The sequence below is a fragment of the Fukomys damarensis genome, unplaced genomic scaffold (assembly GCF_012274545.1).
Source record: "Fukomys damarensis isolate Sample0158 unplaced genomic scaffold, DMR_v1.0_HiC HiC_scaffold_29, whole genome shotgun sequence".
Classification (NCBI taxonomy): Eukaryota; Metazoa; Chordata; class Mammalia; order Rodentia; family Bathyergidae; genus Fukomys; species Fukomys damarensis.
The window spans coordinates 15,294,104-15,320,202 of NW_022900941.1; the positions used below are offsets into that span (position 1 = coordinate 15,294,104).

General features: G+C 36.4%; 1 protein-coding gene across 10 annotated transcripts in view; it reads right to left on the minus strand.

The window, feature by feature from the left end:
* Nckap5 (NCK associated protein 5) overlaps positions 1-26,099 on the minus strand; it is an 855,349-nt gene that overhangs the window by 58,471 nt on the left and 770,779 nt on the right. For all 10 annotated transcript variants that reach the window (XM_010606203.2, XM_010606202.2, XM_033757250.1 and 7 more), the window contains 2 exons: positions 3,115-3,429; positions 508-644 (listed from right to left, as the gene is read on the minus strand). In XM_010606203.2, coding sequence (XP_010604505.1) covers positions 508-644; positions 3,115-3,429 — 452 coding nt within the window. The remainder of the gene's footprint in view (positions 1-507; positions 645-3,114; positions 3,430-26,099) is intronic.

Below are 26,099 nucleotides of genomic sequence, written 5' to 3' on the forward strand. Positions count from 1 at the left end.
CGTGCCAGGAAGCTTATGTGTATCACCTCAGAGGAGAGGAAGAATCCATGGGAAAAATAGTGGGCACTGAAGATATTCATCTCTCTTGGATGCTGGTAAGTCACATGACTGTTCCAAAGTTATTTGCTCTGGAAAGGATGGAACTATACTCGCTCCCCCTGTCTCATGGGAGCAAGATGAAGGAAACTGCTGAGCTAACAAGAAATATTCTGAATGCTGCCCTTCAGCTTGGGTAAGTGATTTAGTCCCCAGCGTTGAATCAGAGGAGAGAATACATGCCCTAAGAATGTCAGTGTATATTGAATATTGTATATTGAATTCCTCAGAATAAAGGTATCCCGAGAACCCATAGTGTTCCTTAACAACAGTTCAGAGAAAACGCTGAGCCTTAGATCTTCATACTTAACAAGTGAACAAGTTTGATTTAGAAGTTGCGATTAAGTCTGTCACTAATGAGTTTAAGAAGTTCGTTTTTACAGTGTCTACCCCCTTTCCACTGGCCCTTACCTGTGTCTCCGCAGCAGTGCCATCACTGCCCCAGTCTGGAAGTGGTTTGCCTGTCACTGTACCTGCAGCATATTCAAGTGATGAGCAAATCTGAGGCCTTGGCTCTGCTTCATTCTGATTTTGGAAACTGATTTTTCCTAAAACAGAAAATGTATATTAAATTACAAATCAACTATCAACCTTTTACCACTTTAGGGGGGGTGGGAGATATTCAGAAATCATAAAAAGGTTTGAAAACAATCAAGGTTGAGTTTCCTGCAATTCTATCTCCCATGGTCTGCGCTACCTAAAATATCTGCATAATTGTCCACACACATATTTATAAAGGAAGTCCACTTTGGCAAGCGTAAGTCAAACTGTCCTGGAACCCAGTGTTTTACAAAAGAGGTTGAGATTTTTCAGCTTAGAAAAGATTCAGAAGGCAGAGTATTTGTGAAATACTCAGGTTATCCCTGATCTAATGTTATTTATCTGACAACAGATTTTAGAGAATATCTCAGAGCCTTCACTGTGTGAATAGGTGTTGTCATAGTTTCCAAAGGAAGGATTCAACTTTTCAGGCTTTTATAACTTAAGAGCAGGTAACACTTATTTTCTTACAATACCTATCAAGGTCCCTTTCAATAATGTACATGGGAGGCTTTGCTCAGAGGTTCTTAAAAAAGATCTTTCTGGGCAGCATTCTCAAGCTTAGTGGGTTCAACAGGCATCCACATCACTGGCACTTCTGCTAAGTTGCGGGTTCTGATTTGGAAGGTGTGGGAGGGCTCTGAGCATCAACATTTCTGACAGGCTCCTTGGTGATGCTCATGATGCTGGCCCATGGACCACACTTGGAATGGTAAGGATGGAGTTAGTGGAGGATTATTAAAGAACATTTCTCCACTACCCATAATAGGAGAATAGCCTGCAGAGTGTAGTCCTTCTTCCTGCTAGAGAGCAGATTTGCTATTATTATTCTCCAGCCTCTACAATTATCAACAGGACATGCAGCGACAGCCTCTCCATAGCATTTTGCTCCTCAGGAGAAGCAAACCGACTGTGTTTTTATCAGTGCTGAGAGACCGATACAATGACTTCCATTTTTAAATGGGATAAGAGAAAATCCCATTCCGATGTGTATGTAAAACAGGAAGCGACTGCTGGAAGCAAGCTTAATTTCATTTTCTTTTTGTTCCAGCTACTCTTCCAATCTCTAATTTTTCAAATGAATAACAAATGGTCACTGAAGAAAAAGAAGCTTTGGAGAAACTGTGCTGCCTGTAGACCACAGATATCATATGGTGGATAGAACGTTTAAGGATGGCTGACCCAAAAACGTCCTGCCGTGTTCACCTGGCTCTCTACCATATACTACTTTTTATAAAGCAAGTCTTTGTGACAATTTAATTAAGACACAAACCTTAGAGATCCAGTGCAGTGAATATTACAGCAAGATCGGAACAATCTTTGTCCTATCCCCTTCTTTCGAAGCAATTCAAGGTGTGTGGTTTCTATTCAATTTGTTATAATGACAGTGTTTAATCATGGAGTCTACTCAGCAGCCCGCTGCTGAATTGAGGTCACACATGTGACTATTCAGGCATAGAGCATATAATCTATAACTAAGATTTTGCCCCTGAGACTCTGGAGGCTGTGTCATTAATTAACAATGCACTTATTTCTAAAATAATGTGCATCACAGCCTTTAAAAATGGACCTGGGGCTGGGAATGAGCAGGAGTTAGTAGTCAAACATCCGTGGCAGCTGGTATTATGGTATGGAGGAAGAACTCAGCTATGGGAGTAGCCCAATACATTCATTTAAAGACACTTACTTAGAAGTCTTTTTTAATTTCTCAGAACTTGATAGTATAATCTCCACTTGCAACTCCTTTCTAATTATCTAATTGTAGATGAAAGTATTTGATTCAGAGTTGCAGTTTATGTATGTCTGCATGTCCTCAGAGCAACAGAAGCCACACATGTTAAAAATTATTTAGTGTCATCCCAGCCTGCAATAAATATTTTTAATCTTGAGGGAACCATGAAAGAACTTTGACCCTTGGCTTGACTCTGTCTTTAATCATGAAAAACTTGTTTCAACTGACTGCGATGAAGGATAGTGCTTCTCAAAGGAAAGGCTTGCTGTTTCTTCCCACTGTAGCTACTGCACAATCTACTGCTGATCTACTACACTAAGCCTGTTCTGGTCCAACATATAAACATACACAAACAGGAAGACATACGGTTTCTGGTGAGAGGCCAACAACATTTTAGTTATATTATGTCTTGGGTATAGATTGGTTTATATCCCATGTTTCATAGGATGAAATCCCATGAATGTATATTTATGATTCTTCCATAATCAGTTTATATATCCATATAACAGTGCCTACACATTTGCTTCTTTTTACATGTGTGCACTTCTTAAGGTAACTCTATGAGTCAATGATGCTTTATATATACTGTTTTAGTTTTTGGTGGAAGACATTAGGGATGTTCAAAATTCCTTATTTCCATAGGACAGAGTAGGTCACTGAGTTACACTTCTCTTGGGGAAAACTTTCTATTTTTGCCATTATGGGTTGGGAAAAAATACTCTTCTGAGAGGTCACTGGCATTCTACCTGAGGAGGCTGGCTTGGGAAGGCGACTCTGAGGAGGCTGCGTCCCTCTGGCCACCATGATGGGGTCCGATGTGGAATGAACAATGGCTGTCTCTGCAGCGAGCCGGCCATCTGTGGAGGAAGGCACTTCTCTTTCAAGGGTTTGGGCTCTGATGGAGGAGGCTGCGGAAGGGGCTTGTTGGACAGACAGGAGGGGCTTGGTGTCCTCGGAGGGGTCTGGCTGGCACATGTACCGTCCTGTCACACGATTTCCTGAGTCTGGGAGTGGGAAGGTTCCGATGCCACTGTCCAGTGTTCTCATCTGGCAGTTTGATTCTGAGACAGAAACAGAGGGATCAGAGAAGGCTCACCGAAAAGGTCGAAAAGATCACTGATGTTCGGGTATGATCTGGGAGAAGGTGATACCTAGAAAGAAGCATTTATAAGAAAAAGAAAAATAATAAATATTTGGAAATAGTATGGTGAATTCCCTGTGAGGTGTATGAAACAGACCTTGAATGGAATATGAAATTAGCCCTTTTCAAAATGAAGAAGGCCAGCCTGTTACAGGCAGCAGTAGTCAGATGCATATATTTCCTAGATGGTTCAGCAGAGTTATAATAGACAAGGAACGGTCATTAGAGACCAACAATTATTTTTGATTATTCTCATTTCAAGCTGGGAATCATGTGACTTCAATTAGGTGAAATTTATTAACTGAACTAGAATGAGTAATGTGCATACAGAACAAATTGATGTCCTAGCAAAGGTAATTGTATATCTCCTGCATGAACTGCCACCCATTCAGCAGTTAACTTCATCTTTTGCCTCTCAATTTGACTGTGAGGACAAATAATTCACACAGCACAGGGTCTAACATCACTTATCATGTGAACTTCCTTTGACCTCATTCAACTTGAAGTACCACTGAAAAGATGAGGGAGCAACTTTCCGTCTTTCTCACTTTACGCAATGACAAAACTCATCTGTACTCTTTAGGCTTCTCATTACTTCTAGAGATCCCACTATTCTCTAGAATTGTACAGATTTTACCATGTCTGTGACATACTGTTAATTATGTTTCCTATATTTTAAATTTCTGAAATGGCTATGTGGCTTATCCAAGCCAAAGAACCAGGTTCCAACATCTCACTGTCATCTAGAAAGTCTCTATTCTTACAATGACATCTTGCAATGAAACTTCCTTAGTTGCATTTATTTTTATTTATTTATTTATTTTTATTGAGTTTATTGGTACATTTTAGGTATACAGTACAGTTACATTCATTATTGGGATCTTGTGCCTTTACATGACAGGTCTTGGTTCTCATTTTTTCCCCTTGTCCCTGCCCTCCCTTCACCCCCTCCTACCCTCCCCATTTACAAATACTTTATTTCCACTTTGTCATATTTTTTTTCTTTTCCCTTATTACCTTTCCTCTACCTTTTCCACTTTCCCTACAGCTTTAGCCCTTTTCTTCCTATTTCACATGGTCAATTATCTCATTAGGATCTTATGTACTATTAGAGTTTTTCACACCAGAGAAACTATTCGGTATTCACACATGTTTATTTCACTTAGGAGTATATCCTCAATATGTACCCATTTTCCTATGAATCTAATTTCTCATTCTTTATGCCTGAGTAGTATTCCATTTTATAGAAATACCACATCTTCTTTATCCAGTTTCCAACTGATGGGCAAATGGGCTGTTTCCAAGTTTTAGCTATTACAAACTGTGCCGCTATAAACATAGGTGCACATATATCACTGTGGTATGATTCTTTTATTTCTTTTGGAAATATACCCAGCAGAGGGATGGCTGGGTCACATGGAACCTCTAGTCCCAGCTCTTTGAGGTATCTCCATATTGATTTCAACAGTGGTTGCACCAGTCTGCACTCCTACCAACAATGGAGAAGGGTTCCTTTCTCCCCACAACCCCGCCAACATTTGTTGTTGGTTGATTTCTTGATAGCAGCCATTCTTTCTTGGGTGAGGTGGAATCTCAGTGTTGTTTTCATCTGCATCTCTGGAATGACCAGTGATGTGGAACACTTTTTCATATATTTACTTGCTGCTTTTACTTCTTTGTCTGAGAATTGTCTGTTCATTTCAGATGCCCATTTTTGAATAGGGTCTTTGTATTTGGGGGGACTGATTGTTTTGAGAGTTCTTTATATATTCTAGATAATAGTCCTTTGTCTCCTTTGACAAAAGAGCTGACCATCCCCACTGGAAGGAAGATAGCCTCTTTAATACATGGTGTTGGAAAAACTGGATCTCAACTGCCAAAGATTAAAACTAGACCCTTATCTTTCATCATGCACTAAATTAAAATCCAAGTGCATTAAAGATCTAAATATTAAAACAGAAACACTAAACTTGCTGGAAGATAAGTTAGGCAGAACTCTTGAAGATGCTGGCTTAGGAAAAGACTTTATGAACAAATCCTCATTCGCACGGGAACTAGCAGAAAGAATCAACAACTGGGTTCTCATCTTACTAAAAAGCTTCTGCACTGCAAAAGAAACCGTCAATAGAACTAAGGGACAACCTACAATGTGAGAAAAAATTTTTTCCTTAGTTGCATTTTAAAAAAGTCTAGCACTGGGTAAGAGTTACAACTGAGCACTCTTAGGTATGGTGGGAAATATAATTATAGTGCATGCTCTATCTGAAAGCTCAACAGCTACCATTTCTTTGGGGCTTTATAGAAGAACAGTGGCTTATGATATGGCCACTGTCAATGAATCATAGTGCAAATCTTCTTACAAGAGCCTTAACCTCTTGGGATCTTTCGTTCCTTGTAGGATTGCTATGGGTATATGTTTGGCGTCAAATCCCTAGAATTAAGAATGACCCCTAGCACACTGTGAGACAGCCACAGGAATGAAATAACAAACAACAACATACACAAAGTGCTTAACACATTAGTAGATATCTCATAGGTAAATAGTTTAACCTTAAGTGCCTTTCATATAGTCTCATTTGATGCTCAGCAAACATTTGAATATTTTATCTCCTCCAGCCCCTCCTCTGCTCCAAAAAACAACCAAACAGACAAACAAACAAACAGACAAACAAAAAAACTCTGCTATAAGCAAGTGGTAAAATTTTGTGAATTTCCCAATACCAGGATAAAAACATGCAGGATTTTCTAGTCATTTTCTTGTCATTTTGTTCTTGATTTTGGAAGTATTAGGAAGATGAAGACCCCACTGAAGAAGAGGCTTCAATCTCCACAGGGACCCTTAATAGGAAGATGCAGATCATATCACTGCATGTACGGTGCTACTAAACCTTTTTCTATGCCATTGGATCTCAGGGTTTTGTCATGCACTTTAGGGTCCTTGACTTGTATATCCATGGTCTAAAAGATGCTTTTCTCTCTCAAGATCACAAGCCCTGAGGTTTAGCCCACTGCAACCAGCCTTAGAGGTTATTCATTATTTTCTCTATTTATTTTCCAATTACAGGGACTTGACTGTTCTAAAATGGCCTTTTCAACAACTGATTGCTGCTTACATGGGAAGGCACTGGCAGAAGAGCTAAGGGATGGGGGAAACCCTGCCAACTGGACTTCTCTGACTTTTTAAATTTTAGCCTAGTTACCCAACTCTTCAGGTTTAGCATATCCATGTTCTGTATCTGGGGCAATTCTAAAGTGTGAATATTTCAGACGCATAGGAGTAAATAGATCATTATGAAAACTGACCTAGGCTTTGGGGTGGAAATTAAAGTCTAAAAGGATGTGAGATGTATTGGACCCAATGTATCTCAGACTGCCTACTGAAATAGCTTATTCCTGGCATGTTGTCCCTAGCAACAAGCCCAATGTCCAATCAATCAAGTATTGACCCTCTGGGTGGTGGAGATGGGATCCCTACCCCATGAAAGAGGGCTGCAGCTCAGATTAGGTGGGCACCCAGCTCTGGCTCCTACTAGTTCAGTGCTTTTCATTGCTTCCTTTTGTAAATAAATAGTACTTTCACTTTGCACTGGTCTTCTCTGGCTCCTCTTCCTCTTTCTATGTCAAAGAGAGAGACAATCTCATGAATCTGGAGACCCCTAGACTCTAGACCCACCAGACATAACAGGGGTAACTACAAGAAATATGGCAGAAGAGAGATTTGGGTAGAAAAAGTGGCAAAGAAAGCCTAAGTCCTGTGCCTTTCACAGCACAACAACATTTTCTGACACTTGTTTCCTTATATTACTTTCCTTTCCCATTAATACACAGCATTACAATAACAGAATCTATGCAACAGGACTTTCAGAATCTGAGTTCTCTCATAGTCTGAGAATTGTGTGCACTGACATTAAGCTCAGAAACCACTATTAAGACCATTTCTTATTTCTAAAAATTCCAGATGCCAAATGTAGAGAATATGAAGACTCATTTACAAGTACCTATGAAATGAGATGTGGACATTCAGGGTCACAGGTATATGCCAAGTTCTACCCTCCAGCAAATTTCTTCAGAATGCATACACCTTGGGAAACAAGAGTTTATATTGGAAATGCTGACCTGGCCTTTATGTAGTTTTTTTTGTTTTGTTTTTAAAGCACTATTAGTTTCTTGCAGTTCATAAGAACATTGTAACCCGAAAAAGTGTTGGATACTGTACTTCTGAGACTTGTTTTTTCTTCTCAGAGAATTATAAGAACTCACAAAATAATTACATGACTACAATAAGAACAAAGTTCAAAGTGCCAGCCTGCCTTGAATCTTGAATGAGATGGCTTCGTCTTGCTCGACAAATGTTGAGCTCACTCTGTGGCTGTGAGTGCAGTGCCAAAGGGGCCTCTTGCTAATGAGTCTGAGGGTTGGGTCACTTGATGTAGCAGCGGGCTTCGTTCCTCCAAGGTCACCAATTACATCTCTGACCTTGGCCAGGCCTCCCATCTACTCCCATTGTTCCATTTGCCTTCTGAGAGTCTCTAAAGGTAGCTTCTTGTGCTTATCACCAACAGTGCCCTCCAGATATTTCATTAAATGACTTGAGGCATTGCATTCCCATCCTTTTAAAGTCATGGCACACATGGAAAATACATGGATTACTGAGAAAATCTGCATCCCCTGGGTCCACTAGCCATTTGAGGGCTCTTCATATCTCAGCAAACCCAGGACTCGGGAAGGGCACATCTGCAGCAGGATAAGCAGTCTTTTACATAATGGAATTGGGCGGGGGGGTTCTTTTACCAATACCCTGAATACATGACTTTGAAAATATATGGCATGCAAGGAGATGGATGTTTTTCAGCCTCAGTAGCAGATATAGGACTTTCTGCAAAGCCTTCCTTTATTGGGAAGAATGTTAATTTAGCTCAGGTTAGGAATATTCTGTGGCATCTGGCTCCATACATGAGCAAAGTGACTATATCCAAGAGGCAATGAGCAGCCCAGGGAGGCTCTGTGTGGGCCAGGGCCAAAGAAGGAACTTTGGAGAAATATTTCCACTGGGGATTTTTAAAGTGTCAATTTAGGGCATGTGATATAAAATCCCCACTCATTTTGCTAAGTTAGCCTGCTGCTCCCTGTATCCAGCGAGCTCAGATCACACTATCTTCATCCCAGGAATGTTTGGGGGGCTAGAAATGAATCCTGTGATTTACCCAGCACAGTGCTTGCAACAAGAACACTGTTAATCATTTGAAAATGAAAGTTATCAAAGTAACTGTTATTAGACCATAAGTGTCCTGGAGGCAGAAGTGGATTTTACTCATTTCATCTATACTCCCGTGTATAACAGTTTCTGACACCATCCTTGCCCTAATCTAAAATGTGAGCATTATATGCACTAGGCTGATAGAGTGTCTGATTCATCTTCAACTGGACCAGAACTCAGCACAGTGCCTAACAGAGTTAGCCCTCACTGGTGTGCAACCAATGAAACGATGGATGAAAAAACTATCTTTACAATATTTTTTCTTATATTCTTTGAATATAAATATTTTTCTTGAGAAATCTCAATCTATTTCTTTTTGTTCTGAATCCAGCAACTGAAGCAAAGAGCTGACTCTCTTCTCTGTTAGCTGTTTTTCACATACAGACAAGGCTCCATTAATTCAGGTGGGCAGAGGAGAAGTATCATACAGAAATACTGAATACTGTAAAGACCGTTTCTTTGTACTTTTGGCTCCTTAAGAAGATGGGTGACCATGACAAAGGACAGCCAGCAGAATGCTGCTTTAGTCCTCCTTACACTCTGTGCTTAGCTCATAGTTTCATGGCCCAGAAGGTCTCGGGCCTGCTGAAAAACACTGTCACTCTTATGGCGGTCCTCATACTCAGATATTGCAGTTGCCAGGCTGAATGCTGGTATCCTGTTTATCTCCAGCACACTCAGCAGTGCAAAAACTAAACTGGGACAACTAAGCTCACTCCCTGGAAGCCATCTGTAGCAAAGGGTATCAGTACAGTAACAGTAACTTCTTTTATACATTTACACAGAACACTGGATTGCATCTGTAGCAAAGGGTACCAGTACAGTAACAGTAACTTCTTTTATACATTTACACAGAACACTGGATTGCATCTTTTTAAAACAAGTTGTTCTCTTACACTGGTTGGCCAAGCTTCTTCCAAACCTGTTTCATTCTATACTCCCGCACACAGCAACACTATCTGCATAAAAAGCTGCAAAGGGAAAAGCTGATTCCTGACACTGTTTCCATTAATGTAAATATCCGAGAGGGTGGAATGTGAATTAGTGATGATTTGGGGCACTTGGGAACTACCACTCATTCATTCCTCAGCTTTCTCTTCTGTCGATTCAAGTATCTTGATCCCACACAGACACTACTGAACAAATATTTAATCATTTGAATTTGTAAACCTAAACTCCTGGTCTGATTATTTGTGTCCTTGATAGAGTTGAGAAAACCTGACTTGAGGTCTAAATGACTCTGAGTATTTAAAAGACTGAAGTGAGACCAACGTAGGGTTCAGAGTGTAAAGGCTGAGCTTGGAGACCTGCTTGGTTACCTGCTGGTTATGTAATAACAAGGAGTTTTTCACATGTATAATCATAGCTCATTTTTAAATAACCCAGGCAGAGTGTTTATTGTTAGGTAGGTCTGAAATGATCATTAAATGTCCACAAGTGGTTATCAGGGAGAGGCAAGGGCCCCTACAGGCGGGTGATACATTCACTGCCATGGCATCCAAGGCAAGCAAAGCTGTTATCTGTGTAGCTAGTGTTACACTTTAGTACTGCGCACATTTTACTAAACAATTATTCTGATTATTTCTTAAGCAATTACCTTCTGCTAACCATTTATTTCCTTGGGTGTAGGTTCAGCAGAAGTGTTAATAACCAACTAATGAATATGGACCAATGTATATGAAGTTGGCTGCAAATGACAAATACATAAAAACAGGGAAAGCTGGGAAGGTGACACATGCCTGTAATCCCAGTGCTCTGAGAGGTGGAGGCAGGAGGATTTCAAGTTTGAACATAGCCTTAGCAACGGATTACCTTAGTGGTACTCTTGTCTAAAAAAACCCCAAAACAACTCCCTCTCACAAAAAACGTGCCTGAGGGTGTAGCCTAGGGTAAAGGCACTGGGTTCAACCCCTAGTATCAAAAGAAAACAAAATCAGCAAATACATGAAAACAAGAGTATATTTTCTTGAGAAATCCATTTGGAGTTGGTATTATGACAGGCTGTTTTCCTTTTTAAAAAATAAAACTAAATGAAACAAGACCTACCGATGCTCTACTCTTTATAGACCTTTTATCAGAGAACATTCCCAAGTTAGTACACCATGATTTTCAGTTAGGGACACTGGTACATCTGTCCAAAATGCTTCCATAAGTTGAGTGATCCCTTTCTAAAATGCTCAGGGCCAGGAGTGTTTCAGATTTTAGAGCTTTTTTGGATTTTTGAATATAGGTTGTTTATTTCTAATCTAAAAATGAAAAATCTGAAATGCTCTAAAACCTGAACCTCTTTGAGCATCAAGTCAGCGTTCAGAGATTTCAGAGTACTATGGACTTTGCATGTTTACATTACAGATGCTTGACTTGTATTTGCTTCTATGCCAGAATCTAGCCACTTACAGATTCAAATTACTTTATAACTACTTTTCTTCCCTCTTCAGCCTTCACACATAGTAGGTCCTAATAAAACAGAAAATATTGATATTCAAACCATTTTTCCACTTTGAAAACTTCTATCAGATCTATAAAATTTTCAGCCAGACAAGCAATGAAGACTCAACACAATTCACCAGCCAGAAAGAGTAACTTGTGGGTATTTAATACTCATAGCATCTTATAAACTGGCACACTTTCTTATAATGCAAATGGTCATGTAAATAAGTCTTTGCAGGAGTTATCTCCAGATTCCTAAACATGTGTAAGTTATGTGTGGTACTGGCAACAGAAACTTCAACCACAGATGGAATAATGGGTCTCTTGATTTGCATATCCTTCTTTTCATTGATATGGTTGAAACGAGCTAAAAAAAAAAAAAATGCAAGCATGTTGCCAAAGCCACATCCAGTAAATGGTGGTTATTCATTCTGTTTTCTCCATGGTTTTGTCAAAGTAGTCAAAAATGGCCATGCTTATATTTATTCACAGCTATGGGATATATTTTGGCTGTAGCATTAAGAAGACCTTCTGGAAGGGTAAATTCAACTTGATGCCTTTGGAATGCATAATACTCAGTCTCTAAATTTAAACTGGATTTAAGCTTTGTGACACTGGAAGGATGACTGTATGGAAGAATGAACATTTGTTTTCCAGTCCCCTGTGCTTCTTTTGGTGCACGCGCGCACACACACACACACACACACACACACACGCACACGTATGCATGCACATGCACATACATGCACACACATGCACATGCAAAAGACTGAATGTTGGGAGTTTGGTATATATCGTATAAGGAATGATTTCAAGGAAAAACGTAGGGCATTAATAGTATTAAAAAAGTGAAGAAAGGAAAAAAAGTGGACCATGAAATTTCTTTGTAAAGATGAAGAAAAACATAAAAAAAAAGTACTAGGTCACCACCTGGTAAACACATAGTCTTGGTCTGAGAGTAGCATCACAGAAATTGGTACGTCAGTTAGGACTTCAGGGCATAAACTGGAAAAGGTTTGAAATGTGCCCCAAATGCCCATGTAGGCTAGAAGTCATAGAAATAATTATTGGATTTATTTACATATATCTGTGGTACGACCGCTCATGGAAAAAAATTCCTTACTATGTACTCCTTCAGGTTACTGATACCAAAATGACCTCTTTTAATTTGGGGGAAGAATTTTGATCTAATATTCTGGGATCTGCTATGCAACTTTCAAAACACTTCATGACTTTATATATTTTAGTAATTATCTTTACACTGTCATCACTCCAGACTGAAAAATGCTGAGGTCTTTACGTAAGTGTTTCACATCTTGTTAGGCTACTATGCCTGTGTTAGAAAACAATGGACAGGTCTATGAGAACTATTTACTGTGATATACAGGAATAGGCTAATGTGATCACTACACTTTTATAGGACTTAGGCAGCAGATCTGGGAACAGATGTAGCTCCCAGACTCCTAGGTACTGTTTTGGGCATCATCATTTTCAGCCCAAAATCCTGTTTTAGAGTGTGTAAAGATTCTGCCAACTTCCCAGAAAGCAATGACTACCTCTTAAACAGTTCCTTAGCTCTAAGCCAAATGCTGTACTCCTTAAAGTGATAATTTTCTAATAAAATTAAGTTTACACAAACTTTGTTAGCAAATCCTTCTACAGCACCATAAATGTAGACTCACAATGGTTCTAGCCCTGATTTATTATTATTAGTTTTCTGATTGAAGAAATGCCAATTTATCTCTGTCCTTTTCCCCTGTTGACTTTGCCTGTTCACTACTCATCAAAATTACTCTATCCTCAACCTTTTTCCCTAGTCTAATTAAAATTTAGCCATTTGTTTACACATACTTTTATTTCACTTCTAGGCTGGTCTTTATGCAAGTCATTTTAAAGGTCTAAACAAATGATGTTTACTGATACTGCTTTTCTCACAGACTCATTATTATCCCAGCTCACATTCACAAATTAGTAAGTCATGATTTCCCCTTGGAGAAGATATGGCATATCTATCTTAAAAGTTTATCCTTGGTTGTGTTCAATTATCTACTTTCACTCAAAGACTCATTCCATCTCTTGATATCCTGACAAAATGAAGTAAAAAGTTGAACAATTATCTGGTGAAACTAATAAACACTGATGGCTATTATGGGTAATTCTGTCTCTCCAAATCTGTTTTACTCTATATCAGGTTTGCTAAGTTATATGGACAGCTGCCTCTACTCTCCATTTCACTTGCCTTGATAACATCTGCTTTGATAAGCCACATAAGGGAAAGGAGGAAAGAAAATAAATTTGGGGTAGGATGCTGTAAAAAGAGATTTAAAACAGTCTTAAGAAGCATATAAAAACAGGAGAGTGAAGGAGATTCAGAGATTTTAATTTAGCAACTGATGAAAATGTTATTGAAGATAGTTACAGAAGCATTTGAGTTAAAGAGTGTATTACTATGCTAACATTTTTAAATTAAAAGAATATACACATTATTTTCATTTGCTTACATTAATGTAATTACAGACATTTAATAAAATGTTTCATGAAGATTAAAAATTTATAGTTCAAAATGTTTTAACCATTTCTTTGAATTTAATCAGCATTATTATTATTTTTTTAAATTAAGGCAGCAAGGAAGAAAGCTCCTGTCTTCATACCTTTAGGCTTTAAAAAATACTCATATTAACATGACTTCTTGTTTGGTAAGGGTTTTAATTATTAGAAGATAATGCACTTTAGGTGAATATTCAAGATCATTTAGTTTTCTTTTGTGTGATGGTAGTAGGACTGAGGTGAAAAGAAGGCTGGGGCTGAGATGAATCTATCTTTCTATTTCATCTGCCACCCTCCTCTCACCAATGCATTTTGATTGTCTCTACATGAAGACAACAAAAGTAATAATAAAATCCAACAGACCAGGGGATATGACTATGCAATTTTTGCTTCTGTCCATGAAGGAGTAAACTGCTGCAGACACAGACACACACACACACACACACACACACACACACACACACACACTACACTGCACTGTCTTCGAGACACTGGACAACAGGCAGCATGGAATGTGATCTCTTAATCAAGTAAAATAAATTAGGTGAGCTCTACAATTTCTTCAAATAACTGCCCAAAGAAGGTTTCCAGACAGAATCACAGGGAGAGGCAATACCAACAGAACCTAGAGATCTTGCTGGATCAAAGAGATAATACATATGTCAGTAGGAAAGGGACTAAGGTAGTTAGAATTTGCAGGTCAGTTTACTGGAGAGAAAAGTTAAAAGCAGAGATTTCCCTCCAGTGTTTGGCAGAGTAGTGACCTACATATTCATGAGGTAAAGTTCATGAGATAACAAGAACAACTATAAAGTAGTAGGTTGAATAATTTCTGGAGCTCAAATAGGACTGAAAATAAAAGAAGTTCCCACCACCCTGAGATGTCAGGCCTTCCAACATAAAGACCACGGGGTAGAATTTTATGAAGTATCCAGCCTTAGCAGAGAAACTAAATCATACCATTAATAAATGGCATTCCTAGACTCATCCTAACAAAATTGAATAGCAGGAGTTGAAAAATGTGTAAATGCATTAAATGCATCCCAGAAAAAAGTCATGATAAAAAGTCATGATAAAAGTCTCCATAGGAAGATGATGAAATCCAATATCCACCAGTATAAAATCCACAATTTCTGGCATCCAATTAAAATCATAAGATATGCAAAAAAGCAGAAAATTAGGATTATTCAAGAGAAAAAGTAATCAACAAGAATAGAAAAATAAACGAGGAAGATAATTAAGCTAATAAACAAGTCTTTAAAATGGCTATCGTAGATATTGTAAAATGTACAGATTTAAAGTAAAACAAACATAATTAGGTGGTATTAAATTAATTAAAATATACAAATGGAAATTGTAGATAGGAAAAGCTACACTTAAATAAAAAAAACATATTGTAGCAGATTAGCTGAGATATTAGATATAGGAATAGTAATCAGTGAAGTTGAATACAAAACAATATAAACTATTCAAAATAAAACATACAAAAAATAAAAGACATAAATACCTGAATATCAGAGACCTGAGAATCAATAAGAATCTAAATATGCACAATTAGAGCCTCAGTAGCAAATAAAAAAATATTATGTAAAAATTATAATAAAAAACATTACCAAATTTCATGAGAACTGTAAATCCGATATCTAAGAGACCTAGTGAATGCCAACCAGAACCCATTTGGAGAAAACCAAATCAAGAAAGCTGCACCATAATCAAATGGATGAATGTCCGTGACAAAACTTTAAAAGAAACTCAGGAAAAAATACTTTCCATGGGAACAGAGATCACCTGATAGATTTATTTTAAAAATATAAAACCCATTAAAGGTCAAGTAACATCTTTAGGGTGATAAAAGGAAAAACAAAAGCCTGTCAGTATTTTAAAAATCAATTTAATTAATCAACATTTCAATAAGTTTTAAAAAGTAAGGCAAAAATAAATCACTTCTAGACAAAATTTGAGATAACTTATTGCTAGAGTTTTTAATATAAGAAATATTAGAGCAAGTCTCACAGGCAGATGAAAAATGGATACCAAGCAGTTATCTAGATGAATATAAATGAAGAAATAGACATGGAAATGATACTATGAGGAGAACATAAAATAAACATTGTGAAGTTTCAAAAATATATAGAAATAAAATATAGAAAACCAACAGAAAGCATGAAAGGGGTTATAGGAGAGTAATCTTTAATATTTTATATAAGATAGTCTTGGTAAAATAAAGATATAACTAAGTGATATTTAAATGTTAGATCACCTTGAAAATCAAACCAAAGAATACAGGCAACAAGTTACAAGTGTGGATGAAACAGAACCACAAAAAATAAATTTAAAAGAGAGCAGATACCTCAAAGAGCTGGGGTTAGAGTTTCCATTTGATCCAGCCATCCCTCTGCTAGATATCTTCCCAAAAGTATTAAAAGAACCATACCACAGTGATATATGTGCACCTGTGTTTATAGCTGCACAGTTTGTAATAGCTAAAACAGAAACAGCCCATTTGCTCATCAGTTGGAGATTGGATAAAGAAGATGTGGTTTTTCTATAAAATGGAATACTACTCAACCATAAAGAATGAGAAATTAGAATCATTCATAGGAAAATGGATACATACTGAGGATATAATCCTAAGTGAAATAAATGTCACACATGTATAAATACCAAGTAGTTTCCCTAGTATGAAAAACTATAATGGTACAATAAGATCCTAATGATATAATTGACCATGTGAAATAGGAAGAAAAGGGCTAAAGGTGTAGAGGAAGTGGGTAGGGTAGGGGAAAGGTAATAAGGGAAAATATGAGAAAATGAAAAAATGGAAGTAAAGTATTTGTAAATAAGGAGGAGAGGAGGGGGTGAAGGGAGGGCAGGGGCAAGGGTAAAAATGAGAACCAAGACCTGTCATGTAAAGGTACAAGAGCCCAATGATGAATGTAACTGTACTGTATACCTAACATGTACCAATACACTCAGTGAGAGAAAAAAATAGAGCAGAAAAAGAGTAAAAATATAAAGAAGAGATGGAGCAGACAAAAACTGAATAATAAGGCAACAGATTTAAACGTAACCCCCTATATGAATACAGTGGCCCCTCAGTTCACAAACTTAACTTGTTCCAGGAGTCTGGAGATGATGACTACATATATGTTCATTTAGGAATGATGGTCATAGCCGAGTTTGTGCCCTGATGCAGCATTTGAAAAAAAGAAAAAGAAAAAAACATTCCCAAATGCTTCTGTCTGTGAACTGAGTACTACTATATTTTAAATGCAAATTATTACAACAATCCAATTAGTAGGGTGAAAGTATCATACTGGATTTTCAAAAAGCAAGACCATTTTTATGTTGTTTGCAAACACCCACCATAAATACATATACATACATATATATATGTTTCTGTGTGTGTGCATATATATAGTATACACATATATATTATATATGCATGTATATAATATATAATATATACAATAATCATATGCAATATATAATATATACAGTATGTTGTATTACATATGATATATGAAATATTGTATAATATACTATGATATATGATGTATAATATATAATTATATATTTGTATAATTATAATTACGTATTGTATGTACTGTATATATAGTATATATACACATACACACATGAAAAGGAGATGGATATAGAAAAATATTTCATGTAAATACTAACTAAAAGTGAGCTAGAAGTAATATGCTAATATCAGAAAACATGGAAACAAATATTATCAGGGATGAAGAGAACATAAAGAAGATATGACAATCCTAAATTTATATACCATAAAATTAGGGCTCTAAAATTATGAAGTAAAAAGTGATAGAAATGAAAAGAGGGAAAGAGAAGTCTGTAACTAAAGTTATAACAGTATTCTCTCAGTAGTAGAACACAGAGACAGTCATAAGAAGATCTAAACAATTAAATGACTTTGACCTATTTAAATTTTATAGTACACTCTACTCAGTAAGGGTAGAATATATATTCTTTTTATTACAAATTTATCAAGATAGATAATATCTTTCAGCACAAAACAAGCCTTACCCAATTTAGAGTGATCAAAAGCATACAAAATATGTTCTGTGACCATCACTGAATTAAACCAGAAATAAATAGAAGAAAGATGTCTGGAAAAGCTTCCCAATTTTGGAAATGAAGTACATTACTACCTATCTTGCACATTAAAATAAAATTAGAGCAGGGGATTTAGCTAAGTGGTTCCAGCACCTGCCTCGCAAATGCAAGGTCCTGAGTTTGATCCCTAGTACAAATAAATGGATAAAGGCATACACACAACAAAATAAAAATTATAGAACAATTTGTAGTCAATGAAAGCGAAAATAAAATTGAATGTAGCTAAAGTAGTACTTTAAAAATTTATAGCACATAGCAGCCCCACCTGCCTGCCCTGCTGCCATGAGCTGCCTCACAAGAATTAGGGAAGCAGCCCGACTACTAACTCCTAGCTGGCACCAGACCTTGGTTCTCCTGAGCACAGGGCAGCAGAGGTGGCAGCCAAAAGACTGACATGAGGATGAGACCAGTACCTTGGAGGAGAGTTTCCCTGGAGGACTGAAGTGTAACACTACTGCAGAGACTGGGTGAGAGACATCGAAGGAGAAAGGGCTGGAGAGAATGAGAGCCAGACCGAGATTCCCCGAGAAGCTCAAGCTTAGGCCAGGAAGAGTTTGCGGCCTCTACTCCGTGGTGGGAGGCAAAGTTTCGTGGGTGAAACTTTGCAGAGGGTGAATCTGAAGATGACAAGTAGCTCCTTGTACTCCTTGAGCTCCCGCACAGCTGTATACATCCATCAGAAACCAGGGGTCTGATTTACTCTAGGTCATTATTGGGGTTGCCTCAGTGTCTATACTAAAATTATAGATCTCTTTCTTTCAATTAAATGTGACTAATGAGCGGTTCTTCGGGTTTGTCAGTATCTCATCTATATTTGACAGAATTGCTGTCAATGAATTTACTACTATAGCCAAGGTGATACAGTTGTTACTGTCAATTGGTTTTCTCTGTTTGCCAAAATCTGGACTTCCTGTGAATCATAACAATACTGGGACCTGTTCCTAAAAAACTGGGGACTGGGCCAAAGAAGTTGCAATCTTCCTCTCAAAGGAGGTAGCTAGAGCCTGGGACACATGTCAGCCACACCCAGTGGACATCTCTAGAATGAAATTATGCACTATACTTAACTAGCAGTCTTCCAAGAGAAGTTTATAGCTATGAATGCCCACATCAGAAAAACAGAATAAGCCCAAATATATAACCTAATGATGCACTCCAAGATTATAGCAATGAAGCAGTAATGTACAATAGGACAGGTCTTTGCCTTGTCCCCATTTATTTTTTTCCCCATAAGGTGTTCTGTGCCAGAAATGTAACCATTTGGCCTGTAAGGTGTTCCTGCCCAATGTATCAAAATGCTCTGTGACTCTGCTGCACATCAACCTACTGAATGTATCAAACAATGTAACTGTTAGTACCTGTTGTTTCTACCTAATTTTCCATTTCTAGCTGTGTCTCTGTCCTAAGAGGTTCCCCTCAATTTCTTTTCCTCATCTATATATACACAGATCCTTACTGCAAGTCCAAACTCAGAATTTGGAGTGGGCAAACAAACTCCTCTGAGCCAGGTAATAAACAGTTTTCCTCCATCTCCTTGTGTAACTTTCTGATTCTTGAATCTTCAAATTGCTGCAACTGTGTCACAGAGTTGTAGCACTTGGCTGCAAAGCTGAGTTGTTCCTCTCTGCCACAACAATAGAAAAGCAAGAATAATCTAAATCCAGAGCTACAAAGTTCACAGCAGAAAAAAAAAATAAGAAGAAAAGAAACCCAAATCAAAATATACCACATATAATCAATGCATCAAAGAGCTTTTCTTTTTTTTTTTTGAAAGAATAGCCAACCTTACCAATTAAAGGAAAGGCACAAATCAGTACAATTAGAAATGAAAAAGGGTGAAATCACAATGGACACAGCTGAATTCCAGAAAATTATTAGCAACTACTTCACAAACCCGTAGGCCAAAACATTGGGGGCATTCAGAAGAAATGGAGCAATTTCTAGATATACATAAATTACCAAAACTGAACCAAGAAGACTTAAAATCTTGAATAATCCAAAAATAGGCAATGAAATTGAAGCAGTAATGAAAAATACACCTCCTACCTAAAAAAAGGAGTCACCCAAAGGAGTCACTGTTGAATTCTATAAGAACTTCATCAAAGATCTAACATCAACATTTCTAAATCTTTTTAATGAAAATTGAAAGTGAAGGAGTACTCCCAATATCATTATTATTTTTTTTTTGGGGGGGTACTTTGGGATTGAACTCAGAACCTTGCACTTGTGAAGCAGGCAGTGGAACCACTGAGTGAAATACAGGCCCTTGCAATGTCATTCTTGAAAGCTATCATTACCCTGATTCCAAACCATACAAGGGTAGAACAAAAAAGAGAACTGCAGGCCAATCTTTCTAATGACAAAAATGCAAAAGTTCTTAACAAGATACTGGCAAATAGAATGCAACAAATCATTAAAAAAGATCGTATACCACGACTGGTAAGGTTTCATTCCATGGATGCAAGGATGGTTCAACATGAGCAAATCAAAAAATGTAATGCCTCACATAAATGGACAAAAATTCAATGATCATCTCAGCCACAGTATAAGCCTTTGACAAAACTCAACATCCATTATTCATAATTTAAAACTCTGAAGAAAACAGGTACAAAAGGACCTGATCTCAATCTGATAAAAGCCCTTTATGACCAACTTACTGCCTATATCATATTAAATAGGGAAAAATCGAAAGCTTTCCCTCCAAAATGAGGAACAAGGCAAGGATATCCACTCTCTCCATCCTTATTCAACACATTTCTGGAATATTAGCCAGAGCAACCAGGCAAGAAAAAGATACAAAAGGGCTGCATAGAGGAAAGGACAAAGTGAAAGTATCATTACATGCAGATGACATGACTGTCTACTTACAAGACCCCCCAAATTACACCAAAGGACTCCTAGAATAAATAATCAAATTCAGTGGCATAGCAGGATAAAAAATAATCAGCAATATCAATAGCTTTCCTATACACTAATAATTAAACTCACTGAGAAATAAATCAGGAGAACAACACCAATCACAATAGCATCAAGAAAAATTAAATACTTAGGAATGAACCTAACCAAGGAATAAAATACCTCTACCACAAAATCTACAGTACTCTGAAAAAAGGAAATTGAGGAGAGCATCAGAAAATGAAAAGATATTCCCCCTTCCTATATAGGCAGAACCAATATAATAAAAAGATCATGCTTCCAAAACTAATATATAGATTTAACACTATTCCAATCAAAATACTAACAGAATTTCTCAAAGATCTGGAGAAAACAATCCTAAAGTTTATGTGAAACCAGAAGAGACCCACAATAGCAAAAGTAACCCTGACTAACAAAAGCAAAGCAGGAGGTATCAGAATGCCACATTTGAAATATACTGAAAAGCTACTATGATTACACTTGCATAACACTGGTACAAAAGCAGGCAAGGGGATCAATAGAACAGAATAGAGGAAGCAGAAAAAACCTCAGGCACTTTGAACTATTTAATCTTTGACAATGGGCCAAAAGCACACACTTCAGAAAAGATAGCCTCCTTAATAAATGGTGCCATGAAAATTGGATATCCCCATGTAGCATACTGAGTCTAGACCCATAAATCTCACCATCTAATAAACAAGGATCAAAGTGGATCAAAGATCTAAATGTGAAAACTGAAACAATCTGCTGGGAGATAAAATAGGTAAAATGCTTGCAGCCATAGAGGAAGGACTTTCTGAAAAGAACCCCAATGCTATAAAAAATAATACTGTGAATTAACAAATGGGATCATATCATGTTAAAAAGCTTACGTACAGCAGAAGAAACAACCAAAAGAGTGAAGAGATGGCCTACAGAATTGAAAAAAAATATTTGCCATCTATTTCTCAGGCAGAGAACTAAGGTCTACAATATACAAAGAATTCAAAAAATTAGACACCTCCAAATAAAAGATCCAGTTGAGAAATGGGCATCTGAAATGAACAGACACTTCTCAGAAGAAGTACAAATGGCCAATAAATATATGAAAAATGTTCAACATTGACAACCATTGGAAAAATACAAATTAAAACTATATTAAGATAAAGAATGGTTATCATTAAGGAATCAAATAATAACAAACGTTGGCAAGGATGTAAGAAAAAAGTCCTACATTGTTGGTTGGAATGTAAATTATTACAATCACTATGGAAATCAGCAGGGTGATTCCTCAAAAAATTGAAATAGGTATTTTATTTGATTAAGCTATTCCCCTTATAGATATCTTCCAAAAAAGAGTTAAAGACATCATAGCACAGGTATACAAGCATATCCATGTTTATAGAAGGACAATTTATAGAATGTCAATCTTGGGAAAGGCATGTACGTCTATCAATTGATGAAGAGATAAAGAAAATGTGATATTTATGCATAATGGAGTACTACTCTGCCATAAAGAAAGATAAACTTATGGCATTTATAGGCCAGTGGATGCAATTAGAGAACATAATGTTAAGTGAAATAAGTCAGACACACAAGCTTAAATATTACATAGTTTCTTTTATATGAGAAATGGAATATGTATTAGATAAATAGAAAGTAGGGATATCTTTTCAAATGGATAGGTGATCAAGGGATAAAGAGGGAGAGGAAAGGCAGAGAAACTGGATGATTAAAAAAAGAATTGCAGGGAAAAACTGATGAAAATAGTTTTTGTAAATAGGAAGGAAACAAAAGTGAGGTGAACCCCAATGCTATAAAAAATAATACTGTGAATTAACAAATGGGATCATATCATGTTAAAAAGCTTACGTACAGCAGAAGAAACAACCAAAAGAGTGAAGAGATGGCCTACAGAATTGAAAAAAAATATTTGCCATCTATTTCTCAGGCAGAGAACTAAGGTCTACAATATACAAAGAATTCAAAAAATTAGACACCTCCAAATAAAAGATCCAGTTGAGAAATGGGCATCTGAAATGAACAGACACTTCTCAGAAGAAGTACAAATGGCCAATAAATATATGAAAAATGTTCAACATTGACAACCATTGGAAAAATACAAATTAAAACTATATTAAGATAAAGAATGGTTATCATTAAGGAATCAAATAATAACAAACGTTGGCAAGGATGTAAGAAAAAAGTCCTACATTGTTGGTTGGAATGTAAATTATTACAATCACTATGGAAATCAGCAGGGTGATTCCTCAAAAAATTGAAATAGGTATTTTATTTGATTAAGCTATTCCCCTTATAGATATCTTCCAAAAAAGAGTTAAAGACATCATAGCACAGGTATACAAGCATATCCATGTTTATAGAAGGACAATTTATAGAATGTCAATCTTGGGAAAGGCATGTACGTCTATCAATTGATGAAGAGATAAAGAAAATGTGATATTTATGCATAATGGAGTACTACTCTGCCATAAAGAAAGATAAACTTATGGCATTTATAGGCCAGTGGATGCAATTAGAGAACATAATGTTAAGTGAAATAAGTCAGACACACAAGCTTAAATATTACATAGTTTCTTTTATATGAGAAATGGAATATGTATTAGATAAATAGAAAGTAGGGATATCTTTTCAAATGGATAGGTGATCAAGGGATAAAGAGGGAGAGGAAAGGCAGAGAAACTGGATGATTAAAAAAAGAATTGCAGGGAAAAACTGATGAAAATAGTTTTTGTAAATAGGAAGGAAACCAAAGTGAGAGGGAGTAGGGAAGGAAGGGGGATAGGGGATAAAAAAAGAAGAATTAAGCTATATTGTATACATGTAGGAACTTTCCACAATGCATTTAATCAATAGTATCCATTTCAAGAACGTAGGAAAATTTAAAACACACAAAACACAAGCTAAAGAAGATAAAATTATAACATAGATAAAACTAAAGAAGAAAAACAATTTTAAAATCAATATAAAAAAGGAACTGGTTGCTATTATCAAAATACAATGACAAACCTCTAACCAGTGAGAGATGCAGAGAAAGAAGAGAGAAGAGAGACAGAAAAACAGAGGGTGGGGGAGAAGGAGAGAGGAGCGAGCACAGAGGGAAAGACTGAGAGAATGTGCATTACTAACACTAGGAATGAATAAGGGGGAAGAACACATTCTCCATCATTTCATAAAGTTCATATTACCTTGATAACAACCCAAAAGATATCATTAATAGACAATAAATTAATATCCTTCATGAAAATGGCTGCAAAATGCTCAATATCACAGAATATCAATTTTTAAAAAACCCATAAAACATATGAACACTTTCCATATCATTTTATGAAGCTCACATTACCTTGGTATCAAGTCCAAAGACATCATTATTGGGAAATAGATTAATATTCTTCATAAAAAGGGTGTAAAAAGCTCTGTACAATATTATATGACTTATAGAATGGGTAAAAAGATAAAATAATCTTTATTAATTCTATTTATTTAGGAAATGTAAATTTCTTTTCAGTTCCAAACAAGAAAAGTCATGATGACAACGTACTGGATAAAGAAAATGGAATACTACTTAGCCATAAAAAGAGAAATGAGAGACATTTATAGCTAAATGGATGCACATGAAGGCAATATTCTTAAGTGACATAAACAGGGCACACGTGTAAATACCAAATAGTTAATCTAGTGTGAGAAACTGAAAGTGCAAATAAGGACTAAAAGTTATAGTAACGTGAAAGAGGAAGAAAAGGGACAAAGAAGAAGGGGAAATGGAAGGGTAGGGAAAGGGAAGGGAATGGAATTCATATGAGAAAATGGAAACAAAATCTTAGTGCATAGGGAGGGAGGGAGGGGTTGAAGGGAGGGCAGGGGAAGAGAGAAAAAATAAAAAACAAGACTGATTATGTGAAGGTACAGATTTCCAACATTGAATGTCATTAAATTGTATATATTAAATATACCAACAAAATTAATTAAAAAAAAAAGAATAGTGGACAAAACTCAACATCCACTAATGACAGAAAGCAAAAATGGAAGAAAAAAACCTCTCAACAAAGTTGGAATAGGAGGGAACTTTTCAATCCCCCAGCAGTCACCTACAATAAGGGCAACTACAATAAAGCTACCGATAGCGTCAGACTTAATAGGATCAGACTCCCTCCTCCCCATACTGGGAACTCGTCAAGGATGTCTGCCCTCACCACTTCTGTTTAACATCACTCTGATGTTCCCACCCATGCAAAAAGAGAAGGAAAAGTTCAGTGGGTTTAGAGGCAAGAAAAGGTATAACTCTGAAGACAACATGATTGTATATATGGAAAATCCTAAGAAGTATACCAAAATATTATGAGAATAAATGAGTTTAGCAGCATCATGTGATACAAGGTTAATACATAAAAGATAAATATACTTCTAGATATGAGAAATAAGTGACCATGTAAAATAAAAATAATATTTCTAATAGCATTAAAATATAAACTATAAAACACGGAAATAATGTACACTAAGAAGTATAACACTGCAGTGAGAAAGTCAACAGAGACATAAGTGAAAAGTTACTGTATTCACGGATCAGAAGTCTTAATATTGTTTAGATGTCAATTCTCTCCAAATTGGCTAAGTTCAATGTAATTCTAATCAAAACATTATCAGGCTTTTCTACAGACAGTGACACGTTGATTCTAAAATTATTTGAAAATGCAAGCTTTTAAAATGTAAAACAAGTCAAGGCCACTGATACTACTCGAAGTCTATGAGACTGTACTAATCAAGTCATTATAGCATTAGGTAAGGATTTACACATAGATTAATGGAACAGAACAGTCATCCTAGAAGCACACTCATGCATATTGTCAATTAATTGACAAAGAAGAAAAGGCAATTTAATGGGGGGGAAGTGTTTCAAGAAAAGACACTGAATACACTAAATGTTCATATAGAGGAAAATGATCCTTACCCCTTTCCTGTATATAAAATGAATGTATACATGTAAATATAAGACCTTTTGCTAGAAAACTTCCAGAAGAAAGCATGAGAGAATAACACTGTAACCATGGGATAGGTGATTATTTCTTCAGTGGAGCACAAAAACATAAAGAAAAAATGATAAATTAGACTTGACCAGAATTAAAAACCTTTCTTTCGAACACATTGTTAAGAAAGCAACAGGCTGAGAGAAAATTACAATACCATATATATATATATGGTATTTATATATATATTTGGTATATATATGGTATTTATATATAATATTTATGCATATACCTATATATCTAATATCTAATCTATAATATTTATATATACTATAT